General features: G+C 54.3%; 1 protein-coding gene across 10 annotated transcripts in view; it reads right to left on the reverse strand.

Annotated features, from left to right (window-relative positions):
• The window catches only part of DAB2IP (DAB2 interacting protein), a 196770-nt gene that overhangs the window by 115241 nt on the left and 57540 nt on the right, over nt 1-23989 (reverse strand). For 5 of the 10 annotated variants that reach the window (XM_060100785.1, XM_060100779.1, XM_060100786.1 and 2 more), the window contains exon 1: nt 12846-12978. The exons of 3 other annotated variants lie outside the window; for them this stretch is intronic. In XM_060100785.1, coding sequence (XP_059956768.1) covers nt 12846-12966 — 121 coding nt within the window. In that variant the 5' untranslated portion in view covers nt 12967-12978. Of the gene's footprint in view, nt 1-12845; nt 12979-23989 lie in introns of those variants that run through there. 2 more of the 10 variants (XM_060100780.1, XM_060100777.1) reach the window with 1 other exon arrangement.

A 23989-nucleotide genomic window follows, 5' to 3' on the forward strand; every position in this document is an offset into this window, starting at 1 on the left:
GAAAATATAAATGATTTCTTTTTACCCCAAAATTCCACCTCAGGACTCAGTGTTTGTTCAAAAACTATATTATTTTTTTTCGGCGTGGGAGCTGGAATTAGCACTTTATTTTTTAAAATGACAATAGAAAAGTACCTTTAAACAGTTTATAAAAGCATAATAGACTGTGTAGAAGTTGCTCTGTTTTCCTCAGAAACAGACACTATTAAATTAGAACAACGTGGCTATACAACAGTCTTATAGTTTTCCAACAACTTAAAATAGGCATAAAGTTTTAAGTGTGTACATACTGATTTTTTATGTATAACTTTAAAACTCTCTTTACCTTTCTGTATTTGACAGCTTGGAATTCAAATTTTAAATTATCTCTAAATAACAAGGTCCTACTGTATAGCACAGGGAACTAAGTTCAATATCCTGCAATAAACCATAATGGGAAAGAATATGAAAAAGAATAAATATATATGTATAACTGAATCACTTTGCTGTACAGCAGAAACTAACAGAACATTGTAAATCAACTATACTTCAATAAATAAATAATCTCCAAGTTTCTAATTTAATGATTTAATACTAAAGCAAACTGAATTTCAGCTCTTTGTGTAATATTTAGCTTGAGGAACAGTTGACGCATAGATTGTACATTAGGTCCTATAAGGAACATGAAGCTATAATTTGACAAAACAAAAGAGCAGACTGTTTTACGTTCTACAAAAACACCTGTGACTGCCCTAGGAACTTGGAGGGAAAGAAGATTGATGCAAACATGAAGTTCATGCTACCGGCCATGAGTCATAGAGTCCTTTGTCTCTGACCCACGAGTCTCGTGTCTTCTGCCGGCACCCGGGAAACTCTATCAGGCTAGGTTGCTAGTTAGCAAGTAGGGTAACATCTCCACCCTTCATAGTTATTAACAAAGAGTATCAAAAATACTTAGGAATAAATTTAACAAAACGAGTACAAGGCTAATAACTTTAAAAATATTGCTGAGAGACATTAAAGAAAATCTAAATAAACAGAAAGACACACCACTTTGAAGGACTGGGAAGACTCAGTCTTGTTAAGATGGCATTTCTCCCCAAACTGATCTATAGATTCAATGCAATTCTAGTCAAAATCCTACAGGCGTTTTAAAGACACTGGCAGGCTCAATTTTACATTTAGGTGGCAAAGCAAAGGATCTAAAAGAGCCAACCAATCTGGAGAAAGCAGAAACAGGTTGGGGGACTTATATTACTTGGTTTCAAGACATATTTTATAGTCTTGAAATGTAACTAAAGTAATCAAGATAGTGTGATATTAGCAAAAGGATAGACATATAGATCAATGGAACAGAAAAAAGAGTCCAGAAATAGTCCCACATACATGTGGTCAATCGATTTTTCGAAAAAAGTACAAAGATAAATTGGTGGTGGAAAAGATAGTTTTTTCAACAAATTTAGCAGCAGAACAACTGGATATTTGTATGTAATAAAAATGAACCACCAGGAAATGTGGAGAAACAGATCTAAGAGAGACCGGGACTGCACCGTACGTGTATATTTATCCTCAAGCTGACTCCTAAAGTAGGAAACATCAGCTTCAACTTTAACAGGAAGAAACTGAAGTTCAGAAACATCAGCTGAAAGGACGATGACCACACGGCTAAGAAATGCAGAAGGCAGGATTCGAGCCTGGCGACCTCTGAATCGAAGGGCTGCCCCAGGATGGGAAAGCGCCTCCATGGAGAGATAAGTGAGAGGATAACAGGTCCCAAGTCCCCCGGAAGGCTGAGTGTCCTCCCTGCCCTTGGCCTCTCTCTACGTAGAATCTCCAGGTGCCATCCCAGCCCCGCTACACGGCAGAAAGAGATAAGGGATGCCTCATTCGACTGCATGTTTTGGTCCCCTGATGCTGGGTGTGGGGAAGGGAAGAAGTCTTGAACCTACGGAACTGCGATAATCTGCTATCTCTCAAAAGGAATCAGGATCAGAGTTCAAGTTGTCTTTAAGTGCAGGACGTAGTTCAGAGTCAATGGAGGTTGCCCACTGTTTCGGGGGTGGGGTCTGCTGGGAGAGAGGCATGGAAATGACTGTGGAGGGCTGGGGTCCAGGGCACCTCCCCGCCCTGGGAATCCTCAACGTAGAGCATTTGGTGGGGGCACAAGAATTCCTCAGAGGGGACGTGGAGGGGTCAGGCTCCTGGTTCTCAGAAGGTGGGAGGGAAGCGCTGAGAAGATGTGCCTCCCAGCTATGTCTCAGGATTCTGGGTAGGGCCTCCCAAAAGGACAGCACAAGTGTTCACCCCTTAGTCCCTGGTTGGCCTCATGGATAACAGTCCAGTGTAACTGTTGCAAACTTTCAGCATCTATAGACACTGTCACCAGCTCTTCTCTAAGCCCCTCTACTTGAGTCCCTGAACAATCACTTTTGGGACTTTCCTGGTGGCGCAGTGGTTAAGAATCCGCCTGCCAATGCAGGGGACACGGGTTCGAGCCCTGGTCCGGGAAGATCCCACAGGCCGCGGAGCAACTAAGCCCGTGCGCCACAACTACTGAGCCTGCGCTCTAGAGCCCGCGAGCCACAACTACTGAGCCCGCACGCCTAGAGTCCATGCTTCTTAGCAAAGAGAAGCAACCGCAGTGAGAAGCCCGCGCACCACAACAAAGAGCGGCCCCCTCTCGCCGCAACTAGAGAAAGTCCACGCGCAGCAGCGAAGACCCAACGCAGCCAAGAAAATTTTTTTTAATCTTTAAAAAACAAACAATTGCCTTTGACCATCCATACTTCCTATTCCTCATCCTGACATACACCTCACTTTCAAAGACTCCCCAGCCTTCCAAAAACTCTGGGTTTCCCAGTCACTCCAAGGACTAATTACCTGGACTGAAGGGTTCTCTCCTCCCTGAGTCTCTTTTTGCTCCTTTGCTTTCTGAGGATTTCTAGGAAATTTAGCCTGAAGTGTCACCTTCTCCATTTTTACTCCTGAGTTTTCTCCTGTGACTCTGTAGCCCCAGGGCCTATTCCAGGCCCAGCGGAGAGCTGGCATTTATCTGTACTGCTGGAATTCAGGATATAAGGAGGTCCTGGCGTGGAGACTTGCGTTTGCTCCTCTCTAGCGTGTGCAATTTCTCTGTACCCATTTTTGAAACCCACAATGCAATACTACACATTTTGAAACATTTTCAAATGTAGTAAAAGTGTAAAAGCACACATGGGCAGGACATGCACCGCCTTCAGGAGGCTGGTTATCCCTGGGGAGAGCGTAGGAGGCATTAGCTATAGCTCAGGGGTCAGCACATTTTTTGCATAAAGGGCCAGAGAGCAAATATTCTAGGTTTGTCGCAACTACTTAACCCTGTGTCAAGGTAACATGTAAACAGCCACAGACAATATGAATAAGTGGGGCTGTGTTCCAATAAACTTTACTTATAGACACGGAAAATTTGAATTTCGGATCATTTTCACGTCATGAAACATTATTCCTCTTTTGATTTTTGTTTCAACCCTTGAAAAATGTAAATGCTATTCTTAGCTTGTAGGTCATACAAAAATAGGTGGTGGGCTATATGAAAACAGGTGGGATTTGGCCTGTGAGCTGTACTTTGCCGACCCCCTGCTGTACCTGAATCATTTTATTTCTAAGAAAAAGAAAAAGAAAAAAAGAGAAAAGAGAAGCCATCATGGCAATGTTAACATTTGCTAAACCTGAGAGGTGAGTACCTGGGTGTCTGTAATGTTATTTTCTACACTTTTTATACTTTCAAATATTTTAGAATTTTCAAAAACTTCAAGAAGGGAAAAAGCCTGGAAATCACCTTCCAAATGCTCCCAGAGCTTATCACTGGGTGCTAGAATTAAAGGTTATTTTTTATTTTCTTCTCTTGCATAATGGATATTTATTACTTTATTACTTTTATAATCCCAGGGGTTGGGGGAGAAGGGGAAAAACACTAACATAAACATTATATTCTTTAAAAAAAAGAGGGGTTTCCCTGGTGGCGCAGTGGTTGAGAGTCCGCCTGCCGATGTAGGGGACACGGGTTCGCGCCTCGTTCGGGGAAGATCCCACATGCCACGGAGCGGCTGGGCCCGTGAGCCATGACCACTGAGCCTGCGCGTCCAGAGCACAGGCTCCGCAATGGGAGAGGCCACAACAGTGAGAGGCCCGCATACTGCAAAAAAAAAAAAAAAAAACAATAGAAAAAAGAGGAGATGGAGTGATTTGGCCCATAGCTGGTGGTCTCCCCTGGGGACCACCAGTGACCCAGAAGCCTCTTCCATAACATCCCCATGAAGGGCTGCCCCAGCACCCAGCCCCTGTGCTCCCCACTCCTTAAACTGGCCCCTCCCTCTGCAAATGGCTCTCCCTCTGGGGGTGGGACCGGAGGGCTGCACCCCTGGTTTTCTGAAGCCCAAGGTCCTGTCCCAGGAGGGCTCAGAGGCTGCCGCTGATGCTGGGGAAGGGCCCTCCGGGCCCCAACCTGCTTGCTGCTAACATGCAGCTTTGAACAGCTTCCTAGACACCAGGGGGAACAGTGACCACACAGACAATTAACGGGAAACCCAGGCTTCCCTCAGACCTCCATAGCCACCCAGCTTCTCCAGCAATGTCCAGTTCTGCCTGCCACCCTCACCCCTCAACCATTTGACCCCCTGCAGCCTCTAGTACCTTTCCACCACTTTTCTGAAGCTACTCCCCAAAGGCACCCCCTGCCCAGTCTGGTGCCCCCCTCCCACCCCTGCAGCATCAAGAGTCAGGGCAGGCCTGTCAGCCATGCCCACAGCTCTGCTGCGCCCTCACCCCAAACCCTCCCCACTTGCCTGGGCCTATCCCATCACCAGCTCCCACCCCTCTCGCTGTGAGGATGACCCCTGACCTCTCTCTCTCCCCGCTCAAAATCATTGCCTCTTATAACAGGACGGCCAACATAGTCACCTGTGATCACTGATACCCACTCTCTCTGCTCCCCGGACCACATCAGTCTAGCTTGCTGGTTGCTTAAAATCATTTTCCTAAATTGCAGTTCTGGTAAGTACAGTGAGAGTGAAACATCCTGAACTCTGCCACTCAGTAGCTGGGTGACGCTGAGGAGGTTAATTAACCAGTCTGAGCCTCAGTTTTCTCATCTGCAAAATGGAGCTGATACAATTACCTGTGAGAATGCGGACTTAATGAAATGATGCCCGCAAAGGACTTAGAAGGGCACCTACACTGTGCTAAGTGCTCAAAAAATGGAAGTCGGTGCTATTACAATGACTGTTGATTCCGTGTGGCCTGCCAGGGGGAGTTCCAACCTCATGGCTCACCATCCAAGGCCCTGCCTACCCTTCCAGTCACACCATCTGCCAACCCGCTTACAGGGCTACCTTCCCCATAAGCCCGGCTCCCTGGGGGTGGGGGCTGACTGTATCCTCCACGGCAGCCCCTGGCACAGGGCTTGCAAACAGTAGGCGGCTCACTAAAGCTCTGCTGCTCTGAACAAGTACAAATGACACTTGTAGCAGCCTCTGGGGGAAGGGAATGCCAAGGAGCCATCTGGACGGCTCCGATGCCCACAAGCATCACATTTTATTTCTAGATCAGCCCTAATAGAGCTGCAATTAACCCCTCAGGCTTTGGATGAACAGATAATGACAACTCACCCCGCCTATAATGATACCCTATGTTGTTTCACATCTACTTGTTCAAAGTGCTTCTGAGCCCAGAGATGTTTAGTGACTTGCCTGAGGTCACCAGCATTTATGGTGCAGTCAGAAGGACTCCTGCCCTGGCCACACACCTGACCCAAACTCAGTCCCCAGGATAGAGGGATAAATGGATAGAAAACCGCTTTTCCCGAAGACTATCCCAGATTGCCAATTTATGGGTTTCCAACCTTTAAACCCAAGTTCTACAGTCCCCAAGCCAAGCAGGACACCAAAAGGAGCCCCATCCCTGGCTGCCTGGCTCCCTCTAGCCCCACTCTCTTCCCCTCCCCTCTTCTCCCTCATCCACCAGAGGCTTTAGGGGAGCGGGCTGAGCCTCACAGCAGCCACATTGTCCCCCCTGTGCTCTGCCTTTTCCATTCCACAGCCGTGTCAACACATCACCCCTAAGGGCCAAGAGAAAAGAAATAACACAGCCCAGATGCTGACAGTGCTCTCCTGTCTGTCAGGGAGAAGAGAGGAGGGAAATAAAAGCTAACAAGACTTCCAAAAGCAAAATCCCCAAACCTCCTCTCGGGTACCTGGCAGCTGTCAAAGTCAACACAGGAACCTGGTGGAGGGGGGGAAACCCATCCCAAATAAAACCCAGGCAGCTGTGGAGTCTGGGATTCACAGACCAAGCACGGCTGCATTTCCAGGGGCATGCTAGGCACCCTCAGGGGTTCATCTTTCCTGCTAACGTACAGGTGGTCTGTCTAGACTGTGAAACCAAGCCTGTCTTTTCTGAGTACCGAGTCTACTCTTTTTATTTTTTTATTAGAATTATTTGGAGGGTTATTGCGCTTCCCCTCACTTCCTTATTTATGCAATCAGAGGAAATCACGGCACAGACAGCTACTTCCAAACTCAAGGCCACGTGGGCCAATTTCAGATGGATAATTAAATATTGAACAAACGCTGAAATGTCTCTACTGGATCGGGATGGCTAAAAATAACCACCCTGCCACTCCACGCACGGGCATCTCGGCTGTTCCCTCTCCAATCCCTCCTCCCAGCAACTCAAACACAACCTTCCCAGGGAACGGCGGGTGGGGGGGGCGGGGGAGGGCTGGGAACCGATTCCCCAAACACCTACTTAACACAAAACAAAACTTCAGCTCCCAGCAAGCTCCTAATGTTCCTGACCAGGAAATACTCTCCCTTTCCTGACATTTAACCAAGTGGCCTCAAGAGGAAGGTGCAGGGGAAATATCACAGCCATTGCTTTTCTTTTAAAAATAGTCAAGAGGCTGCGTGTCATTTCGAAGCAAAACACGTATGCGGTCGGGGATGTGAGCACATTTGTATCAAGTTACACGGGAATTCAACCCCTATTCCCTCCCGCCAAGAAGACCCAGCAAGGAGCCTAGCTGCCTCAGTGTCCCGATCTGGGCTAACATTAGGAAAAGCAACAAACAAAATCAACACCAAAATAGGATGCAAAGGGCTGTGGATTCCAGACCTGGATCTCCTTAACGTCCTCGGGAAAGTGGCCTTGGCTCTCTGGGCTTCAGTTTCTCCAATTGTCAAGAGGAACAGTTAGCTCCCAGGGCCACACAGGTCAATCCCTCCAACCTCCCCCATCAGCAGCTGAGCAAAGCAGGCTCCGGGCCTGTCCTTGTGCCACCAGGTTTCAGGAAGTACAGAACGCAACGGGGCAGAGAAAGAGCGCCCAGCAATCAGAGCTCCAGACCTGACCCTTTGAAGCGTGCTCCTAAGCGTGAGCTTGGGAGTCCGGTGGCCTCGGGTTGATCCTTGCCTCTTCCTCCACACCCTGAGCTCAGTTTCCTCACCTGGCAAAGGGAAGTGATGGTAATGACCCCTATCTCCTAGGAGGGTTGGAAAGGTGAAAGGAGATACGAGATAGGTGAAGCTCTTGACACAGGGCCTGGCACACAGTCAGCTGGGTAAAAGGAAGCGATTACCTTCCTTGTTATTAAAGGTGATGAGGATGCGCCAGAAACACAAAGGCCAAGAAGCTGACATTCCAGCAGATGAACTTGGGCCTCTGGCCGCCCTCCAGGACCTACACAGCTCCGGGAAGTGGGCCTCAAGCTGTCTGCTGGTCTCCAGGGACCTCACAACACGGGATGCTGAACACTCAGCACAAAGAAACTTGGTGGAAAAACAGGGCTAAGTCTGTAAGACCTGTGACCTGCCCAGGGAAAAGGACATGGCTGGTACACATGAATGGGAGCAGGATACAAGGGTGGGGGCCGGGGGAGAGCCTGGGCCTGAGGGATGGCCTGAGTCATCCCAGGCAGACAGAGGGCCCAACGAGGAGGATGGACCCTCCCCACCTCAGGTACCAGTGGGGTCATTCCCCTGCCTCCCTCCTGAATTATGGTCAGGATTGTGGAAGCGGATGGTTGTGAACACTCGGTAGAGTTGCCAACTGTGCAAATCATACAGAAGGAGGAGGTGGCCTTATCAAAGCCAAGGCCTAACCTCAGAAGGATCCGCCTGCCCATGGGATAGCGAGGTCGTGCGTTCACAAGCCCAAGACGTGGAGTAGGGCAGAGCTGGGCTCCACCGTTTCTGAGCTGCGTGACGTTGGACAAGGCTCCCACTCTCTGGGACACAGTTTCGTCACCTCTAAAATGAGAATAATGCCAGTATCCATCTCCAGCGTCGTTGTGAGCATTAAATAAGGCAAATACAGAGCTCAGCTCACTGCCAGCACTGAGCAGGCATTTGGCAAACAGAAGTCATTTGAACTTTATTACACGCCGTGAGAAGGAGTGAAGCTCCACTACCTGAGTTATGTCAAGGTCTGGAGAAGCTGGAGCCAATCCCCAAAGGAGAGATGGTGTCTCAGCAGGAACAAAGGAGGAAACAAGGCAGAAAAAAGTATATGTACAATTTCAGAGGTCTCAGCCTTGGGCCCTTGGAAGGACATTTAAAGACTGGGGGGACCACAAGGTACAACCAGCCCCCACCCTCAGGGCTGTGCTCAGGCTTGTCTAGCCCCTGGGGCCCAAGCTGCTGCCCAGGGGCCTCTCGGCAGGTCTCCCTGAAGTCAGGGTCCCCATGGAGAGGTCCCAGCGCCCGCCCTTCCCTATGGTGGCACCCAGGCCCCTCCCTAGCCACCGCTCCCAGTTAGGAAGCAGCCGTGGCAAATCAGCACCCTCCCCAACCATGTTGCCATCTTCCTGGGGGCCAGAAGCCCTGGGTTCCATACCCCGCTCTGTGAAGGTGGCCCCTCTGTGCCTCAGTGTCCCCCACTCTGGACGTCAGGGGTTGGATCACTCAGCTGCCAACTTCGAAGTCCTGGGAGGTGACCCCCACCTCAGGAGGTCAGCCCTAGTCCTCCTGGGCACCTCCTGCCCAGGACATTCCTCAGGGGATGCTGGAGCGCTCCTGGGAGCCCCCTCCTGAGGCCCCTCACACAGACTCCAGCATACCTCGGAAGGAAAGACACCCAGGTGGAGGGGAGTGGGACCACACAGCAGCCATGACACAGGGCCATGCAATGGGGTATGTGTGGGCGTGGAGAAGGAACTGACCATCTAAGGAGAAAACATAGGCCAAGTCTGCAGCGCCCAGGCAGGGCCTGGCATGTGCCTGGACCCCAGGAAAAACTCAGATGAAGACACGAAGAAAAGAATCAAAACCTCCCCTGAGTACAGGGATGGGCATTCCAAGAGGTCTCCCAACATGTGAAGCAGCAGGACAGGATTAGCCCCAATGGACAGATGGGGAAACTGAGGCCCTGGGATGTGCCAGAATCACATAACCAGCTCATGATCGAGCTGGGACTAGAGTCCGTTTCCCACTGACCACTGCCCTGTACACCCAAATGGGCTCTGTGCCCCAGGGCAGCTCAACAAGCCAGCCTCCCCAACCAACTGGGGGCTTGTCAAGAACTGGGAGCCTATGCAATTCATCCCCATGCCCAGCACATAGTAGGTGCTCAAGACGTGTTTGCTAGTTGAATGAATGGGTGGACTTTATCCAGGGCAAGAAGAAGACTTGTATTTCCCCAGCCGCCCTTGGGGTACAGGTAGGTCAGACAGACAGACAAAGCTTTTCTTGACCTTGGTGGGGGTAGGTGGGGAGGTAAACTGGCTGGTGACACACTTTTGTGGGGCAGGACCCCCTCAAATTCATGGGCCACTCCCAGCCTTCAAGCGGACTCAGGGTCACAAGGCACAATGCAAAATGGCCAGATGACCCTTGCCATGCACAAGTCACTGTTTCCACCCTGCCTCTGGCCATCATCAAACTTCGTGCCCCCCTCTGCCAACAACAGATTCACCCTGCCCTTTCTTCAGATGGAGAACTCAGGGCAGAGAAGGGAAGAGGCTTGCTTACTGCCCTGCTTTGGTCACACCTGGGGGACTGCAGACACTGTCCCTCGCTGGCAGCCCCACCAGGCACAGTCTTAGTCTCGAGTCTGCAGCGAGCCCCCTCCCACCACTCCAGAGGGACAGTAGGGGCGGTGGGCAGGGAGCTTCCTCAGAGGTGGCAGTCTGGTCACAACCCTTTCCCTGGCTGGGCCAGCTGCGCGTCCCCACCACCAGCCAACTCTTCCCTGCACTTTCCTGTTTCTGAACAAACACACACCTGCGTTCTCGGTCACTGTCCTTCCTTGCTCGTGGCAGAGGCCAGAATGGGTGTGGAGCAAGGGCCCAGTCAGGGCTGGGATGCTGGGTACCACCGCCTCCTTGGGGATCTGATGATGTCACCCTCATGGGACCAAGCCCCGCTGCAGATGGGGAGACTCAGGCGTGAGGTCAGAAAGGACGAGCTCAAGGCCTCGGGGTGGCTCCCCCAGCAGAGTTACCACCTGGGGGGCGGGGGTGTGCTGCCCTCAGGAGGAGGGGCAGCCCTGGAGGCAGAGTCAGGGATCTGGGAGTTTAGTGGAGGGAGGTCAGTGATGCTCTAGCTGCCCCCAACCCGGGTACCTCCACCTCTCACCCTGCCAGGCAGCTCCCAACCCCCACCCATGACTCCCCATCACTCAAGGGCCTTTATCAGGCCCACTGCTCCCCGCTATTCCCCTCCACCAACCCAGGCCCTCTGCCACCCCAGGATGAACTCTGCCCACACACCCAACAGGTTTTCCAACTCCCTGTCTTTGCACAGCTGCTGCTCTGTCCAGAGTAAGGACATCCATAGCTCACACTCAACTGTGGCCCGAGTCCCAGGCAGCGCGGGCTTGCAGCTTTCCATGCCTTTGCTTTCAGTCTTTAAACAACCCTGCCCTCACCACCCCCATTTACCAGACAAGGTCACTGAGGCTTGGAGGGGTAACTGGCCAAAGGATGGCTTTGTGCAGAGCGGGGGCTTGAACTCTGATTTGATTCAACCACTCCCTCTGCCAAAGGAAACTCTACCCATCTGGTGAGACCCAGTCCAAATGTCACCTACTCTGTGAAGCTCTCCCTGATTTCCCCAGATGTAACTTCTGTTCAGGGACAGTCTCCTCCCCCCTCCCTGCAGGCTGGGTGCTCCTTCGAGGCTGGGACACAAAGCAGTGACTCCTGCACAGGCGAGCCTGGGAGCTGGGGCTCAGGCGATGGCCAGACATGTATTGATTGTCTCTGGCCCAGTCAGCTGAGCAGGAGGGGGACTTCTGGTCCTCTCTGTGCCCACAGGGATGGAGCTGGGCTGAGGTGAAGAGTGAAGGAAAGGTCACACGGGGCATCGAGCAGGGGTGGGGTGGGTACAGGAGGACTCATGGTGACCTGAGCTTAACTGGCCATCTGTACGGCTCCCGTTTCTCACAACCTGAACCCATTTCCTCACGGAATCTTCCATGTATCAATACTACTAGCCCCCTTCTACAGCTCAAGAAACTGAGACTCAGAAAAGGGAAAAGACTTGCCCAAAGTCACAGTGCTTGAGCCCAGATCTCTGATCGCCCAGGCCAAGCCTGGAGGGAGGGAGTAGCCAGAGGCCTTTTCAAGAAAGGCAAGGGGGAGATCATAGGCCTTGGGAGACCCTTAAAGACTGAACTCCCAGCACACACGTGTGCATTCCCAACCTCAGCTTGAACCCTCCCACGCACAGGGAACTCACCACTTCCTGAGGAAGCCCTGTACATTGTTGTTCAGCCCTGACTGTGGGAAAAGTCTTCCCCATTCTGGGAGAAGCAAATGAACGTATACTGCCTGCCTGCCTCACTTATCCTCATACTGACGAGAAAACTGAGGTTCGGGGGCAACTACCGCGCCCAGGCCACACAACCAGTGCCCGGAGAGGTGGGTATTTGACCAGATTCCAAGCACAGATTTGCTCAAACCCCTCTGGGTCAGGCTGCGCACCGGGCCAGCCTTCCAGATTCCCAAGATCACCTGATGGTGTAAACTCAGCCCAGGTGCCCACTAGGTGCTCCCAAGCCCCTTCCTCCCTCCCACCCACGGGCACCTCAGTGGGCCTGAGCCTTTGCCAGGGACTCCAGCCTCCCCAGGGCCCCTTCGAAGCCCTCCTCCTTCCAGGGGGCCTCCCCCCACCTCCTAGCCAGCCATGGAAGGAAGTCCCGGCCCCCACCCAGCCCCCTGGATCACACGCCTTTCCAGCTGAGGATCCTGTTACTGGAAAAAGAAAATGCTGCTTGCACCTCCCCCTCCGGGTCCTGCCTCCTGGCCTTGAAAAGAGAGAAACTCATTCCAAAGGAGGTGGCGCCCACCCACTCAGAGACGTCCTGGACAGATGTTACCCGCCACCACTCCGGTGGAGCCAGGGACCCCTGGGATAGGACCCCCTGAGGTCCACCCACGTGTCCCTCCACCCAAGAGGCGGGGGAGTCCACTTAAGTCCCAGAGGAGCGAAGAGGGAGTTGGGGGGAGGTAAGCTGAGAGGCCAGGGCAGTGCAGGCAAGGGGAGGAAAGCCAGATCGCTCAGGATGATGATCCCCCCCGCTGCTGAGTAAACTGAGGCACGGTGGTCAAAACTGAGAGGTGGAAGAAAGAAGCTGAACTGCGATCGCCCCTTTGCCTGCCCTTGGCAAGAGGAGACACCGGAGCCTCAGTTTCCCCACCAGGGTGGAGGATGAGGAGAAGCTGGGGGGAGTGGGAAACAAGCAGACCCAGTTCCGGGCAACCAGAAGGGGCGGCTGAGAGGGTCCGGGGTAAATAGACAGCAGGAGGACCCAGGGTCGCAGGCATCCCAGGGCATCAGGCGGTGATCCGGCGCTAGGGAGGGCCTGGGGTCAGGGGTCGGGGTGGCGCCTACCCCTGGCGGGCCGGGTCCGGCTGCGGGAGCGGCTCCTCTGTCGCTGCAGCCGGGGCCGCCTCAGCAGCCGGTAGTAGTAGGAGGGCCTCCCGGTGCTCTTCCTGGCGCCGCCCGCGGACATGCTGCCGCCCGCCGGGCACCGGGCCGGGCCTGGGCGCGCTCACACGGGCCCCATCGCCCGCTCCGGCCGGCCCGGCGGGCGTCCTCGCGTTCTCCCGCGTGCCGCTGCGGCCGCCGCCGAGGCCGAGGCTGCCCCACAAAGTCGCGCAAACTCCTCCTCCTCCTCCCGCCCTCCCTGGAGCAGCCGGCCCCGCCGCGGGGGCCGGGGACCGGGAGGCCGGACTGGCACGGGCCCGGAAAGTCAGTGCGGGAGAAATCCCGGCCTGGAGTCGGCGAGGCCAGGCGGGCCGGAGTGCCCGGGACCCCAGGCAGGTCCCCAGGACGGCCACCGCCCTCCCCCCGCGCCTGAGAGCCCGACCTCCGGGCGCACGCGGCGTCCCACCCCGCCGGCGGGTATAGGCAGTGCACACCCGCGTATGGGCGCTCCCTGGCACTGGGCAGGGCGCAGGCAAGGCGACCAGGAGGGCACCGTGCTTCCGAACCGGGAACCCTCGATTAGGGTCCGAATGAGGCCGGTGCCGCAGGGCCGGTTTCCTCCCCAGGCTCACTGGGCTGCGTGTCGATCCGCAAACACACCGTCCAGCATGCCCCCGGCCCCGGCAGGTAGAAAGACTTCTCTTTCACGCAGGATACTCGCCTGTTCTTTAAAAATCGTCCCGTTTGATACGCATATTACCTTTATATATTTACAATTAGGGTGTATATTTCAAGCACAGAAAAAGTAGAGAGAACAAAATGAACACCTGTGTATCCCGCGGGTCTTCGCCAAATCAGAACTTTTTGCCCCTTTGATCTAAACCCTCCTCCAAATGAAACACCTCAGATGCTGTGAGGTCTCCCTCCTGCTGGGCATTTACAGCAGTTCTAGCAGGACTGCAGGCAGGGCAGAACTCTCCCTACCCCACTGTAGGGAGAGGAAACCAAGGCTAGAGAAGGGAGGGTGCCAGCTCCCTCTATCGCATCCTGCTGAAAGCTTTCTCCGAGTCACGCACTCCCCCAGCTCAAGAACCATCCATGGCTCCCAGAGTCCAAAAGCCCCAAGTCCAGAGAATCTTCTTTGGTATTTGAGACTCCAGCGATCTATCCTCAATCAAACTACCTCCCAGCCTCACCTCCACTCCCCCGCCCCACTACTTCTCACTCCTCTTTACTCCCAGCAGGGACTGGCCTCCTACTGACTTCTCTGCCTGGCCAAAGTCTGTTGCTCTAGAGCCCACCTCCTCCAGCCTTCCCTGACCACCCTGGCCACTGGCTGCGGTATCTCTCTCTACCTGCCAGCCTCTGCAGCAGCGTTTATTTTTTAAATTATTCTGACAACCACCTGCCTCAGTTCCATCCCTTCGAGTACAGAAGGGGAAACGGAGGCCCTGACAGGAGGTCTGACTTGCCTCAGCGGCAGAGGCAAAGGGTCTTAGCCAGGGTTCTGACAAGTAGTCTTAAGGATGTGTTGGTGGGAGAGTCACGTGTGGGTCCTGAAGGAGTCTGGATGTTCTCCTCCAGCACAGCTGAAAAGGTGTGGCCCTGGAGGGGGCGGGGCAGTCGGCAAGAATCCAGACCAGGTTTTGCACCTCACAAAGGGGACCCCCTCCCTTGCTCCCTCAGCCAGAGGGGAGGGCCCCCAGGTCAGAAGCCTGGATCACAGCTGGAAGCCAGGCGCCTTCCCAGGACTAGGGGGGAGGGGCAGGAGGGGTATTGCTCCTCCAAACCCAGTCTGGGTTGTCAGAAGCTATCAACTCCCCTGGCCCCTCTCCCCAGAGCTCTGGCCAATCCCTGGGGAAGATGGAAAACCACAGGGCCTGCAAGGACCCCATTAGCCTCCTTTGGGTTAAGCACTGCTCTAGCTCATTTTCAGTAGCAGACATTACCAGGGGCCTCTTTTACAAGTGCAGAGGCCCCTGGGAAAAGTAGTACCCAATTCCTCCATCCAGAGGCAAGCTGTGAGCCCTCTTAGCGAGCCTCCTCCGGAACACAAGAACCCAGTTCAGAGCCTCCCCATTCAGCTGGGGCTCCCGCAGCCACCTACCCACAACTTGGCACTTCCAGAAAGAATAACCTCCGAAGCCAGGCCCACCAGTTTTGGGGGGAGGAGGACTCCCAGGAAGTCTAGCTCAGGGTGGGGACAAGAATCCTGTTCCCAGGGCCTGGACTTCACCTGGCCCAGTTTCCTCCCCAAAGCAGGAACTCCCTGATTGGCCAGGTCCTAGACTTCCATGAAGGAGACAAGACACTGATCAAGTGATCAAGCTGATTAAGGCTGGGACAAGTGGTCTTAGCCTGAGGTCCCCAACTAGCAGATTTAGCTGAGTGTGTGTAGAGGGAAGGGAAAGCAGCCAGGACCTCAGCATCTCATCTGTAAACACAGTTGGGTTCCAGAGGTCTGGCACAGACTCTGTTTATGCTTGGGATTCTCAAGTCGTTCTCTGTGCCTCAGTTTCCCCGCCTACAAGGAGAAGTTACAGACTCCTAACCTATCTGCCTTGTGGAGGGAGGGTCAGCTAATGAAGAAGAAGAAGCTTTTGCATTTCTGGCCTTCGGATGGGGTGGGCATTGCCAACCACCCAAGCTGAACATCTCCACGGTACCAGCTGGAGGGCTGAGTAGGAAAGGGACAGGGTGGGAGGTAGAAAAGGAGGTCCAGGACCCCTGGGATGGGCAGGCAGACAAAGGCTGCTCCCTGCACACCCAGCAGAGCATCTGGAATCAATCCCGCTGTGGAGCAAGCCACCCACCTCCTCCCGCTGCCCCTGTGGCCTCCTCCCTTCAAACAGAAGCAGCCCCCCTTCCGGAGACTGCCTAGGCTGGAGGAGGGGCACCTGAAAATGTCCCCCACCCCACCCCGACCACTTCCTGCAACAAACCCCTTCAAGGGCCAGGCCCTGCCGACCTGTGAACCCCAGGCCCTGCAGGGAAGGTAGTCCCATCAGTGGTCTTGTTCTCCCAGCTCAGTTTTGCCTCCAGAGGGTCTCCTGAATAGGCCCAGCTCCCACCTCCCCTACGTGATGCTTTGCGTGAGGATCAAGGCTGTCGCCTCCATGCCCCTCAGCCTCCAAATGGCCCCAGCTCACTGAACATGCGTATTTCTGGGGTTCCTCCAAGACTCTTGATTCGGTGGGTCTGGATGGGGCCTGAAAATATGCCTGTTTAGCAAGTACCTGGAGACTAGCTAAATCAGATCCCACCCAACCCCACCACCACCTTCAGTGTCCCTCAAAAGCCCCCAAAGGTGAACTCTCAGAGTACCGAAAAGGACCAAACTCTGTCACAAAGCAGCCAGCCCCTCTGTGCCCCTACCCACTCCATGCACCCTGATCTATCTGCTCTCAGCCCCCTAAGGCTCCAGCCTCTGCCCTGATGGCCAGATGGCTGCCATGAAGCTCTTCCTCCTGCACCCACCTGGTGAACTCCTTACCCCTCAGGACCCAGCTCAAACTTCACCTCTTTAAAGAAGCCTCAGCCCCCAACAGAGACACGTGCCATCCCCGCCACACCCAACCAGTTAGGTTTGAACAATGAGGACACAGGAGAAGACCAGAGAGGGATGGACCCAAAGAATTTCCCTGCAGGCAGAGGATCATCAGCATCCAGAGGTCTGGAGAATTATACCCTGTTGGGCTGGAAGTCCAGGTAAACCAGAGGCCAGGCCAGGGCTGGGTCAGGAGGGGTCAGATGCAGGGAGGGGTCCAGCCCAGTGCAGTCTCACATCTGTTAGGTTTACAGTCAGTGAGGAAGGAGCAAAAAAAGCATATAGTCAGAATAACCCTTGAAAAGCCGTAAATTGCCCATCCAGGACAGTGTTTCCTCCAGTGTAAAGTCAGATCACCCATTTCTTCAGCTTCGCGCAAAGCAGAAGGGCCTGACCTTTCCAGAAGGGCCATTTTTGTGCAGGAGGAAAACAACAGCTATAATGAACATTATCTAATACAAGACTCCACTCAGAGAGGAGAGATGCTCACGCCTAGAGGGGACCAGAGAATCCAAGACCTCTAACATAGGAAGGTTACAAGTTTGGCCTCGAAAAGGCTGTCAGAGAGTGAAGTTTGGATTTAATAGCAATAAACTGTATTCAGCATTTACTGTCTGCATTATCTATGCACATTATCTCATTTAACTTATGAGACAGATGGTCACCACCTTCATTTTACAGAAAATATTGGGGGCACAGAGAGGGTAAGTAATTTCCCTAAGGTCACACCGCTTGCACTAGGAGTCAGGATTTGAACTCAGGCAGGCTGGAAAGAGCAAAGGTCTTAAGATTGAGCAGGACTTAATAATGCAGAGATGGAGGAGGGGCAACAGCCTGGAACTTTCCTTAAAAGCCAGCTTTGACAAGGAACAGGAGGAGGTGAGAAGGGATGGAGTCCTGACAGGGGAAACACTGGAGCCCACCAGGCTCCACACAATGCATGTCTGGAGGGCTCAGACCTGTCAGGTTTCCTGTCGGGACGAGGCTGGGCAGTGGCGACCAGGGGAAGTCCCCAGCTAGGCAGCCCTGCACACATCCGCCTCCCAGGCTGGTCTCAAGCTTTGAGTCGCTGGAGCCCTGGGCAGGGTGTGGGTAGGAGTGCTGCGGGGGACATTCACGGTTAAGGTCATGGGCCTCTGCCATGGGAGGTGGCCTGTCTGGCAGGCAATGACGGCTTCCTGTGTCCACTGTTCATCCGGGAATGAGGTTGGACCATGTATAGGACCTTCATTCAGATGGGGCGGGCTGGAGCGGGGGATCTCCGACATGGCGGAAGGGGGAGACAAGCCCGAGAGGTCAAGCTCGAGTGCTCGCGGCCCAACTAGGTGTCCACCACCTCCACCAGCCCCTGGACTTCCTAAAGCCATCAACAAATTTAATGACATCCTTCACAGAAAATGGCCCACTCAGGGCCTCGATGATCCCGGGCTTAGAGGGCCCTGCCCCTGTTAACACAGGCGAAACTATGGAAGCAATCAAGCGTGGACACTGGAACACACACAGACAGAGCCTCGGGGTATGTGAGTGTTTTTCTGAAATCAAGTCACCCAAAACTGGGCTGAGGGTGAACCCTCGGGAGAGGCAGGGCTCTAATAGGGTGGAAGGCCAGTGGGCGGGGTCATTGTTTCTTTGGGCACTGCGTAACTCAAAGGAAGCCCTTGACATCTCTGGGCCTGAGGTTTCACATGTTAAATAAAGACGAGTTATCTCTGCCCCACTCACCTCCATGGATCCCATCAGGATCTAGAAACTTCCTCCAGTCCCAAACCACCACCTCCTGCCCTCCAGAAGCCCAGAGAAGAGGCTATATCTCCCTCAGACATGACAACAGCCTGTCACTAAAATCCTGGAAGGTCAGGTTTAGGACACTTCAGAGCAGGTGATGGGACCAGGGAAGCTAGGGCCCTATAGGACAGCCACTTGGCCAGAGGAGCCTGCCTGCTTCATCGCAAGCCGGGATCTGGCATCAATTCTCCAAACATGGAGGGTCTGATTGCCCCTCCCACCCCAGCAGTCAGGGTGGAGCACGATCACTCCCAGCAGATGGGGCAGTGAGGCCATGGGAGGGAGGGAGGGACTCCCCCGAGGTCACACATGAGAGTTGGGGGTCAGTCCACCACGGGACTTAAACAGAGATGCCAAGACCCCCTTTCCCTTTCAGTTACCTGGACCACCCCTCCCAGATGCCTGATGCGTTCTGGCCACAGGTGCCCAGCCTTCCACTCCCACTGCTCCGAAGCTCGGGGCTCCAATCCTGTGGCTGGCAGAGGCAGGGATCCACTCTCCAGGCTGAGCCCCAGACCCCCCCTCTTACCCCCACCCTAGCAGCCGGCATTTCAGCCCAGATGGCCTGGCCTGGAGCGACTCTCTCTGCGTACTTCCTCTCCTGCCCTGACCCAGAAACGCTGCCAAGCTCCAGGTGGGCCCACAGCTCCTCTTTCTCCCAGCCCAGCCTGGGGCCGAGGCTCCAGGTCTCCAGCTTCCTTCCTCCCCGTCCAGCTGATGGGGCCAGAGAGCTCCACACCCACTGGGCGACAGGAGGGGGTGGCATATGGTGCCAGGGTGAGGTCAGAGAGCCCCCTCCCTTCCCAGGCAGGCCTGCCTGGTCATCTGTGAACCACTTCGTGGTTGGCACTGGCCTGGGCTCTGGGGGGAGGGGTCTTGCTCCACCCCTGCAGATCCCACTGAAGAGGACAGATGAACCAGCCCAGTAGCCAGCTCCTAGGAAGCTTCCATCTTGGCAGGGAGCTGAAAGAGTATGGGATTTGGAGTGAGGAATCAGCACTTCTTGGCTGCGTGACCTCAGCCTAGTACCTTTACGTCTCTGTGCCTCTGTTTCCTCAACTATGGAGTAGGCATGATGATACTTACACTTTGTGAGGCTGTGGAAGGTCAAATAGCATAGTGAGTCAAAGCCCTGTGGACAAACTGGCTCACATCTGCCCCTCCAGGCTATTTATTTTCTCACCAATCTGCGGGCTCCTTGAGAGCAGAACAGCCAGAGCTGGTCAGCACAGTTACTGGCCCAGAGCAGGCTCTCAGTAAGACTGACTGGGAGAGATAGCAACAGTGTTTGGGAAAAGTGGCTGAGTCCATCTGATCTGGAGTCAGCACTGAGGGAATTTGGAAGAGGGAGAAATCCTGGAAGACTGCCTGGAGGAAGAGTCATTGGTACTGCGCTAGAAGGCTAAGTAGGAGTTGACTGAGTAGAGAGCAGAGGAGGAGCAGGCAGCATGAGCAAAGACCCAAAGATGGAAACCAGCAAGGTAAATACTGGGGGCAGCATATAGAACTGTGAGGCTGGAACAGAGGATGAGGAGGGGGACTGGGGAGCAGGCTATATGGGGTATGTAAGGGTGAGATCAGGGAGTAGAGATGGGGAGATAGATCCAAGTAGGGGTGAGGCCCAGACAGCCCCTCCAAAGGGGAGAAGTAAAGTGGTCAAAGGAGGGAACCCTGGCCAAGGAGGCAGAGGATCGGGGCTCCAGGCCTAGCTCTGCTGCTGTGTGGCTGTGTGACTTTGAATAAGTCACAGCCCTCTCTGATCCTCACTCTGCAACTGAAAGGAGGCTGGCTCCATGAGGCAGGCCTGCAGGGGTGGGGCTAAGCTAGATGCCCATGAACTACAGTGAGAGCATTCAGAGTTTCCTAGCAGGTTTCTTGAGGAACCACTGGCTAAGATGGTTATAGATGAGACTGGATACCCTTCTAATCCTTTAAGGTGACAACACATGGCCCCACGTCAGGGCCTTGGCATATCCTGTTCTTCTACCTCACACACTTACCCCAGACCTTCAGATGTCAGCTCCTTCCTTCCATTCAGGCCTCAGCTCAAATATCACATCCTCTGAGGCCTCCCTGGCCACCTTATCGCACGTACCTCTGCCCCAATCCCCACACCCTATCCCACTGCCTTGTTTTATCTTCTTCTACTTATCGTTTCCTGAAACCATCTTATCTGTGCATTCAGCTGTTCACTAATTTTCTTCCCCCAAACTTTAATGAGGGCAGGGGCCTTGTTAGTCCTGTCCCAGGTATGTCCCTAGTGTGCACAGCAGCGCTCAATGAACATTTGATGAATGAGGTGAATGAAGGGAGCTGGGCTCAAAGCCCCCCTTCCTTTTTTTTTTTTTTTTTTTTTTTTGCGGTACGCGGGCCTCTCACTGTTGTGGCCTCTCCCGTTGCGGAGCACAGGCTCCGGACGCGCAGGCTCAGCGGCCATGGCTCACGGGCCCAGCAGCTCCGCGGCATGTGGGATCTTCCCAGACCGGGGCACGAACCCGTGTCCCCTGCATCGGCAGGTGGACTCTCAACCACTGCACCACCAGGGAAGCCCCCCCGCCCACTTCTTTTTTTAAAGAAGGGAACCAGGGGCAAGGGACTTCACCTCTCTGGGCCTGGGTTTCCTCCATGTGACATGTGGACAACGAGCTACAGAGTTTACTTTCAAGCAGCAGCCTGGGGCTGGTCGGGAGGTCAGGACGTAAGTCCTGACTCTATGCAAGAGCTGGCGCAGAAGAAATGAATGGATGAATAAATGCCTTTGCTCTGCTGTGTGCCTTTGAGCAAGTCCCCTCCTGTTCGTAGGCCCAGCTTCCCCTCCTAGAAAATGGAGTTGCCTGGGTGGTCTTTCAGGACCCTTGGGCACTGACACTCAGAGCTACTGTGCCCAGTCCGGAACACACACGGGAGCCACAGCAGGTGTTAGAGGAGGGCAGGCTATGCCAGTGCCATGGTTCTCGCACTTACTGGCTTTTCCTGGAGATCCCACAGAGCCCATAGCTGGCATCCTGAGGCTGTACAGGTGAGAATTAAATGTAGCTTCTGCAACCTGTCACCCCTCAACTCCCCTTGAGAGTGAGAACAATGCCAGCCCTGCCCCCACCCTAGGAACACCATTTTGTCTGGAAATTCCACCACGGGGGAGGAGGAAGGGCTGGGGCCCTAGAATTTTTGTGCCTGCTCAAACAGGAAGTAGCTGAAAGTTTGGGGCCAAGGAAAACAAGTTCAAGGTCATCCTGGAAATCACCCCTGTTCCCCCTATGGTTAGGGACTTGCCCCTTTCCCCAGGTGGGGCTCTCCTGGTAATTAATGATTAGCACAGTGTGGAGCGGGGATGGTCCAGGACCACAGGCAAAGGCCTAAGAGGAGGCGAAATTCATCCAGCCTCATCTGGCATACCCTGGAGGACAGGGAGCTCACTACTGAACTGGCCCCCTGTCCTCATTAAGTCTGAAAGTGAAGATGCCTTCCCACAACTAGGACTTACAGGAGACCTTTAGGGATCTAGTGGTCATCCTACTGTCTACTCATGGCTCAGAGGGCTTGTGACTTGCCCAGGGTAACCCAGACACCCCCAGCTACTCTCTCAGTTTCCAGCAGCAAATGAAGCTGTTACAGGCACAAGTAAGGAGAAGCCAGCAGGAGAGCTGGCGCCGGAGTCTGGGCTTCAGCCCCACCCCACATCCCTGCTGGCTAAAATGCCAGGGCTTGGGGGTGGGGGGGTTGGCCTCTGGCTGGCCTTTATTAGAAAGCCCGGAGGACATGGGAAGGGGCCCTGAGTTGATCCCAGTCCCACTGAGGGCCCTAGGGAAGCAGCCTGGGTTACAGAGTCCTTAACACAGCCCCTCTAACACCTCAGCCTTCTCTTGCCCTGTAGCCTCTGCCCCAGGAAATTGCAAGGCAGCTTCAGAATTTTCTGGGCCTGCTCTCTCTGACTTCGTGTTTCTTGTGTCCTCCTGGTGCCCCTCTCTCTCGTACCCACCCCCTTACACAGCCTCCTGTGCATGTACAGACCTGCCTTCCCACTCAAGCCCTAGGGTGGGCTCCTTCCATGCCCTACCGGGCCAGGCCCACAGAGCAGCCTGGAGCCCTCGGGAGATGCTGGCCGGTGCTGCCCCCTGCCGGGCTGCAGAGCCCTGGGGAAAAGCGTTCTTGGCCCTGGCAGGACCAACCATGAGGAGGCCCAGCCTAGGACTCCCAGGGCTCCGGGGATGTGCCCCCCGAAGACCCCAGAGTGGCCTGGCACAGGGTCCCAGTCTGCTGAGTGACTTACACAAGCCTTGCCCACCCCCTCTCTGCCCCGTTCCCAGCGGTGCAAAGCGGGTGGAGCAGAACCTCAGTTCTCAGACTTGAAGGCACTTCAGTCCCCTGGGGAGCATGTTAAAATGCAGATGCCCAGGCCCACCAGGGAGAGTCTGGTTTAGCTGGCCTGGGAAGAACCAAGGAATCTGCATTTTAACCAGCAGGGGTTGGGCCCACACTGCCCACACTGGCCTACCTACTGCTCTCTCTCAGGGCCCCTGGCTCTGCATGGAGGCTTCTGGGAGTCTAGCTCCTGACAGGGTTACCAGTCTTTTACAAACTGCAGCCTCTTGCCTTTCTCGGCACTTGTGTGTGGCAAGCAGGCAGGGGTTCCCATTCTCACAGTACAGACAGGCAAACTGAGGCTCAGAAAAGAGGCTAGTTTGGCCCCGTCCCATGATGAAACTCCCCGCTTCCACCTCCCTCTCTGGGCCCCCCAAATGCAGTCTAGATTCTGGGGCCCAGAAGGTCAGTTCAGGCCAGGCAGCAGCCCTGACTGGCCCCCTTTGTCCTGGTCTCTGTGCCCTCTGACCTCACCGGGTCCTGGGCTGATTAAAATATCCCCTTACAGCCCCGATAGGCCTGGTGTCTTCTTACAGGCTGGAAGGGACGCAGTCCCATCGGAGGCATCACTGCCAGCTTGGCCGTCCTCAGGAGCTGGATACTGCCGGCATAATGAGATCAGAGAGCTTTCGCCCAAAGTGTTTGCAAAGACCGGCCTGGAGAAACCGAGGCCCAGAGAGGGGAAAGCCTTGCCTAAGGTCACACAGGACACAGTTATTAACTCCATTATAGTCATTTACTCTCTGCCGGGCCATATTAATTCAGCAAGTCCTTATCCCAATCCTAAGAGATGGACATCGTTACTCTCTCATTTCACAGGCATAGAAAACTGCCAGGACTCGATCTCACGCAGCTTAGCTCTTGATGATGACCCTGGGCTGCCACAAATGGTCTCCCCTTACCTGTCCTCAGGTAATTCACCTGCTAGCCCCTTTTCAGACACCAAGAAGACAGAGCCATTTGTAAAAAAGGTGACCTGTAGCAGCACGGCCAGGGCCTTGGCTTCCAGTCCCAGCGGGCGGGGGGGTGCGGTCAGGGGCGTGGTCAGTAGGTGCTGCCCCAGGCCCCTCCCCGACCTCACCTCTCAGCACTCCCTACACCTACCCCTCCTCAGCCGCACTGGTCCCGGCCTCCCACCACTTCTCTCCTTCGTGGCTTTGCACCCGCCGTTCCCACTCCTAGGACACAGGACATGGGGCAGGCTTCCCAGGCTCCCAGCCCCCCTGTGAAGTGGCTTATTGCTATAGCTCCAAATTCTAGCTTGAGTCTGTCCACCTCTGTCCTCTTCAGCGTCACTACCTGCATCCAGGTCACTGCCACCTCTAGCTTTGGGGACTCTCACAGCCCCTACCTGGTCCCCCCAGATCCTCTCTGGCCCTCCTGAGTCTATTTTCCACAAAGCAGCCAGAGTGAG

The sequence above is a fragment of the Mesoplodon densirostris genome, chromosome 6, assembly GCF_025265405.1.
Source record: "Mesoplodon densirostris isolate mMesDen1 chromosome 6, mMesDen1 primary haplotype, whole genome shotgun sequence".
In the NCBI taxonomy this organism is placed as follows: domain Eukaryota; kingdom Metazoa; phylum Chordata; class Mammalia; order Artiodactyla; family Ziphiidae; genus Mesoplodon; species Mesoplodon densirostris.